This window comes from Myotis davidii, unplaced genomic scaffold (genome assembly GCF_000327345.1).
Source record: "Myotis davidii unplaced genomic scaffold, ASM32734v1 scaffold1580, whole genome shotgun sequence".
Classification (NCBI taxonomy): Eukaryota; Metazoa; Chordata; class Mammalia; order Chiroptera; family Vespertilionidae; genus Myotis; species Myotis davidii.
The window spans coordinates 228,102-238,146 of NW_006292244.1; the positions used below are offsets into that span (position 1 = coordinate 228,102).

General features: G+C 43.0%; 1 protein-coding gene across 5 annotated transcripts in view; it reads left to right on the top strand.

The window, feature by feature from the left end:
• The window catches only part of LOC102772397 (methylglutaconyl-CoA hydratase, mitochondrial-like), a 28,705-nt gene that overhangs the window by 6,583 nt on the left and 12,077 nt on the right, over positions 1-10,045 (top strand). Inside the window, exon 1 of one of the 5 annotated variants that reach the window (XM_015565293.1) lies at positions 6,735-6,768. The exons of 3 other annotated variants lie outside the window; for them this stretch is intronic. In XM_015565293.1, coding sequence (XP_015420779.1) covers positions 6,750-6,768 — 19 coding nt within the window. In that variant the 5' untranslated portion in view covers positions 6,735-6,749. Of the gene's footprint in view, positions 1-6,734; positions 6,775-10,045 lie in introns of those variants that run through there. One more of the 5 variants, XR_001514190.1, reaches the window with a different exon arrangement.

The following is a 10,045-nucleotide window of genomic DNA, read 5'->3' on the forward strand; positions in this document are numbered from 1 at the left end:
AATTAAAATGTTAAAATCAAATCTGATATTGTTTTACCTTTTATTTGGTGTGTGGAAGGTGTGCGGAAGAGGGGGTAGTCTTATACGGCGAGTATATAACAAACTCTGTATTTTGAGTGGAAATGTTAGGGGGTCGTCTTATACGCCCAGTCGTCTTATACGCCGGCAAATACGGTAATAAATAATGAGTTAATATTTGTAATGTAAAAAATTAGTCAAAATGCAAAAGACCACTCCGTGAGTAGGTAGGCAAACAAAAAAGACCAGTTAGTTCACAAAAGAAATGACAGATGGTCATTAAACTTAGTTAATTAAACTTTAGTTCAGAAAATGGGGTGAAACCTGATATAAATGACATTATCTTCCCATGTATTATCAGATTTATAATATTAAGTGTTGGATGGACCAGTGATTCTTTTTTTTAAAAAAAATATATTTTTATTGATTTCAGAGAGGAAGGGAGAGGAAGAGATAGAAACATCAATGATGAGAGAGAATCATTGATCGGCTGCCTCCTGCAGGCCCCCTACTGGGAATGGAGCCTGTAATGCAGGCATGTGCCCTTGATGGGAATTGAACCCGGGACCCTGTAGTCCGCAGGCCGATGCGCTATCCACTGAGCCAAACCGGCTAGGGCTGGACAAGTGATTCTTAATAGCACATTTTATGAGCCCCCCTTTATTGACCTGAAATGCAATGTACAGATAATGTAAGCTACTCACATACGTAATTTTTAAAAATGCCTAAATATAATGATAACAAAAGGAAGGTACTTTTTGGTAAAGCAACGTATTTTAATATGTAAGTTTTTTTGCTATGATTACTAAAATACAAATAAGATTAAAGAGAAGAGAGAAGACCAGAAGCCATTTAACACAAGAAGTATAGGAAAATAACAAAAAGGATGGCATAAATAGTTAATAGAATAAAAACTAATATTGGGGCCCTAAGCTCAATTGGTTGTAGCATCATCCAGATATGCCAAGGTTGTGGGTTTGATCCCTGGTTAGGCCACATACAAGAATCAACTAATGAATGCATGAATAAGTGCACCAGCAAATCGATATCTCCCTCTCCCTCTCCCTCTCTTACTTTCCGCCCCTCTTTTCCTCCCCCCCCCTAAAAATCAACCAATAAAAACATAATAATAACAACAAAAAACCAACTATCCCTCTCCCCTAATATTGGGTTAAAAATAACAGACCAAACTCATCTGTATATGGTGAGAGACTGAGACAGTAGCCTGAATTGAAAAAGGGATACCGTGCCAAGATGAATTTTAGGCAGCCAGGAACAAATATGATATTCTCGCAAATGACCTGCACCTTACTTAAATAACTTGGAGTCACAATTTTCTATTGGGACTTGGGAGAGGGTGGCCACAGAGTAAATTATAAGATTCACTTCTCATTGACGCCAAGTCAGATAGAAGTTCTCTCTTATCAGTAATACACTTGAAAATGCAGTAAATGTAATTAGACTAAGTCTGCCTCTAACTTTTCTTTTTTGATGGGTACCATGTGAAACAATTTATCAGAATTTCTGATTTTAGGGCAACAAGCTTGTACTTGTGTGTTTGTGTGTAGAGTTGGAATTTTCTGAATCCCAATGTATTAGATTTTGTACAGTGTATCCTTTGCATCTTGTCTAAGAAATTCTGGTGGTTCCATCCAAAGTGAGACACAAGAATGGCCACAGATACACCTAAATGGCCTGTAGAAGCTGAGTTCCAGTGACCTTTTTCCTGTACATTCTTGTAAATAAATTATGTGGGTAACGTAAGAATAATTTGTTGGCACAGTTGTGTCTCAGTACAATGTAGAGATAGTTTAGACATATTTGAATTGATCTTAATATTAGGTTCATTTTGTATATTTTTTCACCATTATTGATAATATAAAAATTCAAATATGAGGGGAAGGAAGTGTCCTTGAGTAGGTTATACACATAATTGGAGAGAAAATGTAGTATTTCCCACCTTTGTAAATTTCTGAAGGTTCTCATGTTCACATTTGTCCCTGATTTTATCGATGTAATTTTATGTTCTTTAATGTACAAAGGACCCTTAAGTTATGTCACCTTCAGACCCCACCGGCCCTCAACCCAGCCTTGGAGGCAGCCCACGATGCTCCTTTACATTTTCCTAATGTAGCCTGTTAACGTAAAAAAACATTGAAACCTGTAAAGAATTTGTGTGAGTTTATTTGAGCCAAACTGTCGACATATGCTGGAAGCAGAACCTCAACGAATTGGGGTAATGCTCCGGAGAATGGCAGGATTACAATTGTATTTATACATTGCAATCAAAGGAGGGACATAGGTGGGTTACATGAAATTCATTGGTGATAGATTAAGGAGGAGGGATAAAGCAAAGCAGGGGAAACCCCTGGGATTGGATAAAAAGTAAAATGTAAAGTTTAATTTCAGACCATCCTTTGTGGTTACTTTAGGTCTCTGAGTTTACAAGACTGCCATGCAGGCCTCCCCTGAGCTTGTCAGGTCAGCATGTGGCCCCTTTCGTCCACAGGCCCCAGAGGTGTTGGTGCTTGGCCGGGCAGTAAATAGGGACTGTTTGGGGGATTATTTGCAAAATTAAGAATTCCCAGACGTAGAATCTTCATTTCTTGATATTTGTCAGGCAAATACTTATGCAAGTATAGAAAAAGAAATCTTTAAGAATGCTTATTGCAGCACTGTAATATTTAGTAACAGTTTAAATGCTCAAAAGGAGACTAATGGAAATCCATGTCACAGAATTTTATGATTTAAAGGAATGTCTGGAGATAGAAAGACCTTTAAGATTGAATTAAGTAAGTAAAAGAAATATTTATGAATTAGTTATGTAGAACAGCACTGACAGAAAATACTGACCCCATTTATGTAAAATAGCAACAACAGCCCAAACTGTAGTACAGCGCTGTGTTTCTCTGTGCAGGTACATTTCCTGGGAGGTTCCATAACTGATTACTGAGGCTACCTTTGGGGAGGAGAGTGGGAGGGTTCAGGGAAGGAGATTTTCACTTTGTGTGTATCATTTTAATTTTGTACAAGCCAAATATATTCATGTATATTTTTAAAAAGTCCCAGCTAAGTCTCTGTGCTCATCTTTCAGCTGTGTGAGCTTTGTAGAGCAGGGTTGATGTTGTAATGAACTTGTCACAGATTCACCAGTGATGTTTTTTTTTTTTTTAAATATATTTTATTGATTTTTTACAGAGAGGAAGGGAGAGAGATAGAGAGTCAGAAACATCGATCAGCTGCCTCCTGCACATCCCCCACTGGAGATGTGCCCGCAACCCAGGTACATGCCCTTGACCGGAATCGAACCTGGGACCTTTCAGTCCGCAGGCCGACGCTCTATCCACTGAGCCAAACCGGTTTTGGCGCCACCAGTGATGTTTTATGAAAAGGCAGGGAAACCTAAGACAGGGATTTAAGGTTAGCATATGAATGTATACTTTTTTTCTAAGTTTGAATAAACCTGTTTTGGCTAGGTTAGATGAGGAGGATGCATGATAATTGAGCTTCCTTAGAAGCTGTTAATTGTGAAATAAAGTGGGACAATTACAAAATAAAGAATGACAGGCTCCGCTGGAGAAAGCTGAGGTTTCATTCCATTTTGGGGTAATAGTAGCCCATTGATACATTTGAAGGTACAATTGTTTGGCACTGGATGATTCATTTTAAATTACAGAGCTAATTTCCAACTCTTTGATGTGGTTGTACCCAAAACATCAGTCCTCAAACCGGGGGCCAACACTGCTATAATTAACCATGGTAAAAGCATTTTGATGGTACTTTACATGTTAGTAATAATGTCAACAGTATTGTATCTAGCATGCATTATGGTAACACTTACTGTCCCTACCTGCTAGAAAGGACAAAAGTAATTGAATGCTTATGTTGTAAGGTTTATATGTACAGCTGGGGCACAAGTAAGCTTACAGCTGTTTGTATGGAAAATAATGCAATAACTAATAAACAATAATATGAGAATTTTGTATATTCACAAATGTAAACCTTCTTGTGCCCCACCCTGTGTATACCAGATCATTTGCTCCTCACAGTAGCTCCACAGAGTTTGGAACTACTAGTATCTTCCTCAACAATGTAAGACACTGAGGACCAGAGAGGCTAAATAACTAGCCAAAGGCCATATAGCCAGTAAGTGGCAGACTGGGATTTCCACCCCAGCAGTCAGATCTCAGAACCTGCATTCTTAGCTCAGAAGCACAACAATACAGAGTTCACATGCCTGAAGCTCGGAAAGGCCAAAGCTCATGTCAGAGTTTGGAGTAAGGAGAAGTTTATTAACCGAGAAGTTGCCAATTCAGAAGATGAGAGTTTTAATCCTCAAATCAATTTTAAGAAAGTACAGTGTTCAGGCTTCTTTTATGTCAAGGGAAGGGAAAATGGGAAAGATTGTTTTTGTAAAAACTCAAGTTCCAGGCAGAATTCCTCTGATGATCAGCATGTTGAAAGCAGGAGCTGTTAGCCGGAAGGCCAGGGCAGCAATGCAGACGAGTACAAGATGGACTCAGTGAGACTGCCATTTCCCTCTCCGACATCCTTAGAGTTGACATCAACTTGGATGTCTCAGAGGCACTTCACATTTACTTTAATTCAAGACCAAACTCATGAACTTTATCCTCCGCCACTTTGTGTTTTTATGGTTCTGTCATCTCCTTTCATCCACTTGTTGAAGCCAAACACTTAGGAGATACTTCCCACAGAGTTTGGAACTTTCCTAACCTCAGCCAGACCTATTATCTCTTGACTAGACTGCAGCTTGTGCCTCGAAGCTTCTAGCCCTATTCACTTTTGGTGTGATCTCCAAAGATATCGAAACCATATTTCCCCCCTGCTTGAATATGTGTGTGTATATGACTTAACCCTCCTTCACTGATCATTCCTTATTTTTTTCACAGGACTGTAAGGATAGGATCTAGCCCAGCTGTGGGCAAACTACGGCCCGCGGGCCGGATCCGGCCCATTTGAGATGAATAAAACTAAAAAAAAAAAAAAAAAAGACCGTACCCTTTTATGTAATGATGTTTACTTTGAATTTATATTAGTTCACACAAACACTCCATCCATGCTTTTGTTCCGGCCCTCCAGTCCAGTTTAAGAACCCATTGTGGCCCTCGAGTCAAAAAGTTTGCCCACCCCTGATCTAGCCTGAGGTGACCTCTTCTCTCATTGGTTCTCTTCTTCTTCTCCTGAGTGGCAGGGCCTGCAATGGGGCCATGACTATTGGCCAGGGACCACGAGTCAGAATTAAAAGGACTCTTAGGCGGGCTTTTTCTGGGCTGAGAATTCTCTGGGTGGGTCTAGATCCTGAGAAGGTTCACGGGGAAGGATAATGGTCTTAGCAAGTGGAATGTCCATTGTGAAGTGGTCTAAAGATCAGTTCCCAGGGTAGGATGGAACAGGGGGTCTCTCGGGGGTGAGGACGACGGAGCCCAACACGCTGGGGCGTTTGCATGCACGACTCCGGAGACCAGGTTCAGAGACACAGATCTAAGTTTATTGAGGAAGTACAGCCATATATAAAGGCGTAAGCAGCCAATACAATAGGGACACGCTTGCTATGTTATCCAATGGGCGTGAGGGTCGGGGCTAAGAGTAGGTGGCTCTTGGAGATTTGTCAGGCGGGAGTTGCCACTTCCTGGTGTGCCAAGGAAGCATGTTTGCTGGAGTGTGCTCACAGTGTTGCATCGGCCACAGCACCGAGATAAATCTCTTGCGCTCTGCCCACAGTAGTGGATATTGATTCAATTATTTGATCAGACCTAACATTCCAGCCTTTTTGTTTTATGGAATAGGGACGAAGGTCATATCTTCTGTAGTTAAAAAATCCTGCTGAGGAGGGACATTGAGATCATAGGGGGAGACTTTGATTGTAGTCGACTGGAATGTTGTGTATATTCCTCCTGGTTGGAGTGAAGGGGTTGCAGCAGTATGATTTCCCTGAGAGACTGGTTAGTGAAGGCGCGAGAGTGGTCCTGAAGGAAAGATGAAAAATGGCACAGAATAGCTGAGCCAAAAATGAGGATGAGGAATAGGAGTGCTAATGGTCCTATGAAGGGAAGTAGCCAGGTATACCAGTTAATATTCTTTAGCCAGTAGTCCCATGAATATGATTGATGCTCTCTAATCTTTGTGGCCCTTTCTGTTAATTTTTGGATGGCATCCCTGACCAGGCCAGACTGATTGACATAAAAACAACATCATTCCTCTAGAAAGAGTCATAGACCTACCCTTTCTCCATAGTTAGGATGTCCAGTTCTCTCCAGATTTTGGAGGTGACAGCTGCTAGTGAATCTGTCTGATCCTGAATTTGAACTAAATTTTTGGCAATGTCATCTAGGTTTTCTTGTAGGTCCTGAGATAGGATTTCAAAATATGATAGAGCAGTGGTTAGGGCCCCTATGCCAGTCCCGACACCTGCTGTGATTGCGAGGATTTTGAGGAGAGGGATTATCTGGACTGCTCTTTTGTGTTGGCTATGATGGGTTACTGGGATAGGTAAAGACTAATTATTGGGGGCTACATCTACATTGGATGAGAGATAGATGAGAGTACAGGTTCCTGCCCAGTTGGTCGGGAGGCAGATGTATGTGTTTTCCCCACAGAGGAAGAAGAATCCCTGATCATGCAGACAAGCTGAAAGGTAGGGAGAAGAGATGGACTAAAGGATATGAAGTTCCTTTCCCAGTTCTATGCTCCAAATCAAGAGGGGAGTTACCATGGCGCTACCGATAAGAGGTGACAGTTGAGTGGATGAGATTCTATTGCTGTGAAAGTGGGTGGGAACGCTAGGATGGGCTGTTATCCAAGGGAAAAGCGAAAGGGAAGGAAAAGAGCTGTTGAAGCTTTGGGCCTGGATGGTTGGATAAGAAGTAAAACCGATCGGCTGTAGAAATAACCATTGGCTTCCGGGTGTTATGCTCAGATTTCAAGACCCCCCACAGAACCACCAGGGAGCTCCGAGTCCGATGTAAAAGCATAGAGTCTTTTATTCAAGCCCGGGACTTGGTCCCCCCGCCCTTGCCTCCATTACTGGATGCAAGAGAGAGCCCCGAGTCCCAAGGGAACAAAGAATTTATAGGGCTTGGGGTCGAGGGGTGGGGGCACACTCTGACCACTGATTTGGCCAATTCCGGTTGGTTTAGTGAGGGCCGGGGAGCTAGTGATGCAAGGGCAGGGTGCAGCTAGGGTCTGGTTACACAAAGACGGGGGGTGGCTAGCATACTCTTGGCCTTGGGCTAGTTTCCCTCGCTTTCCCATTTGCCGAGATAAGGGCAGGCTGAGTAACTGATATAGTCTGCGGCTTTTTCTTGGAAGAGGGGTTAAGGACACAGCTATCAGTCCTGTTCTGTCCTTTCATGGGGAGACCTGGTAGTTAACCTGTTCAGACCAATGGCTATTGGGTAGTTCTAAATTAACTGTGGTATTGCAGGCTGATGATAGGAGATGGCCTATTGCTATATTGCCCTGTGACCTTGTAAAGCATAAAGGGGTTTGGGGGATTAGTAGGGTGTGTAGAGTGATAGGACATGTGACCAGAATGGAGGAAGGAGCTACCTTAGCAAGAGACTGAATATAAGAATGGAAATGAAAGGAGGCTTGATGCCTGGGCTGCAGGATAATTACCTAGAAGGGTGTCTGGCTTTTCAAGAAATACAGTTCCCTTTTCCTTTTTATAAGCTAGAGTGATTTTTGCCTGATTCCATCTCTTGGTTGGGATAGGGATGGTGGCATACGCTGAAGAGGAGAGGGAAAGGCAGAGCCAGCAGTTCCTGGCTAAGGTTGGATTGGTCTGGTTTAGGAGGCAGTGGGGAAAGCTAAGTGTTCATTTGAGATTAGTGAAGGTGAGAAAGTTCCTTATGGGTATAGGAGAGGAGGGTTGAAATAGGATGAGAAGGAGAACTAATCCACACTTCCAGGGCTGGGCTTACCCCAGTCGGGGGAAAGCCTATGTTTGGGATCTAGAAAGAGGGAAATCTCGTCCCATGGGATGGTGGTGTTCCAGAGACGGGTTATAATCTGGAAAGGTGGAACCAAGAGGTATGCCTGGATAGTTTAGCTGTAGTTGGGGTGGTTAGGAGTACCTGATAAGGGCCTTGCCATCGGGGCTGTAAATTATTTGACAAGTGGATTTTCCTTTAGGAGGACCCAGTCCCTGGCTGTAGAGGAGTAGGGGGGATGTCTCCTGTAAAAAGGTCAAGGGAAGACCTGATCAGCATGTTCTCTCAGTAATTGTCTCACAAGATTTAAAATAGAGACATAGTGCCCTAGCCAGTTTGGCTCAGTGGATAGAGCTTCCCCCTGTGGACTGAAGGGTCCCTGGTTTGATTCTGGTCAAGGGCACATGCCCAGGTTGCGATCCCCAGTAGGGGGTGTGCAGGAGGCAGCCAATCAATGATTCTCTCTCATCATTAATGTTTCTCTCTTTACCTTTTTCTTACTCTCTGAAATCAATACAAATATATTTTTTAAAAATAAAATAAAATGGGGACATAGTCCCTAGAGGGGTCCCTGTGGAAGGGAAGTTTCCTAATAAGAGGGTCTTCCATACATGAGTTCAAAGGGACTAAGGAAGGTGGTTGCCTTGATGTGCATAAGTGCTAGAGGTAGGAGAGTAGTTTAAGGTTCTTTAGTTTTGTGAGTTAATTTAGTTAGGTGAGACTGAATTAAGGAATTTGTTTTTTCTACCTTGCCTGAAGATTGGGGCTGGTAGGGGCATGTAAGTTCCACTGGATGTTCAGAGTGGAGGAGACCTGTTGCGTCATTTGAGATGTGAAAGCAAGTCCATTATCTGATTGCAGTGAGGTGGGGAGGCCAAATCTGGGGATGACAAGCTGAATGGGAGCTGTGTGACCTCGGAGGACTTTCAGACGCGGTGGGCAATGCTTCTGCCCAACCTGAGGAGGTGTCTACGAGGGTTAAGAGATACTTGGTTCTTTTAATGGGGGACAAGTGAGTGCAGTCAATCGGCCAGTCTTGTCCAGGGGTTTGGCCCCTTGCCTGATGAGTGGGGAAAGGAGGAGGTCTACCCTGTCCTGGGGGAGATACTGAGTAACAAGTAGAACAGGTTTTGGGGATATCTTGCAGTAGGGAGGTTAGGCTAGGACATGTGATGGGGGCGGGGGAGGGTTAGGATTTGTAGAAGCGGTCTGCATCCTATATGTAGGGAATTGTGAGTAGCCCCAAAGATATCACGGGCCTGTCCCTGGGTAAGGATATACATGTCCTGAAATTTTAACCATGGATCTTCCTGAGTGGCCCCAAGAGCTAATAGGGACTAAGCTCCTCTGGAGTGTATTAGGGTGTTATCTGAGGTAGAGCTAAGAGTTGGGGAGACAGGGGCTTCCTCTGAGCTGCTGCCTTGGCCTCCTGGTCTGCTTTGTTATCTCCCTATGTTACGGGATCATTCCTGACTCGGTGTCTTTCACATTGTATGACCATTAAGAAGGCTAGAAAAGGGGAGAGAGGGTCCTAAATGCCAAGCAGGAAGACCTGTGAGGCTTGCAATGATAGTGTCATGGACTATGAATGAGCAGTGGAAATAAAGAAAGTCTAGACCTAGTTAAAGACCTAGGCCACAGGAGAGCCTGGGCGGCTGCTTTAGCTCACTCGGAGAGAAGGGGTCCCTTCAGACATCAGGGGGATCAGGTCCTGACTCACTGGACAGACTTTTCTACAACTTTCACAAATCTTCCTACCCATTCACAAATAACCAGCTTTAGTGAAAAAGTAAACAACCAGCATTTCTTAGATTGACATTTATGAACACATTTTAAACACACTCTTACTTTCCAGAAAATATACCTTCAACAAAGTACAAGAGGCCTTCTGTACTAAAAGTGAAGAGCAGGCAAATTTAAAACTTGTCTAACAATCAGTGTTTCAGTATTTTATGTTATTTAAAAACATTTAGATGTTTGTCATTTAACCCAGCAATGCTCCAAAGCCTTTAAGTTACCGAAGACTGTGGATAATTATGTACAGGCACATGGGGCTGGAGAAAGGGCCGGGGAGG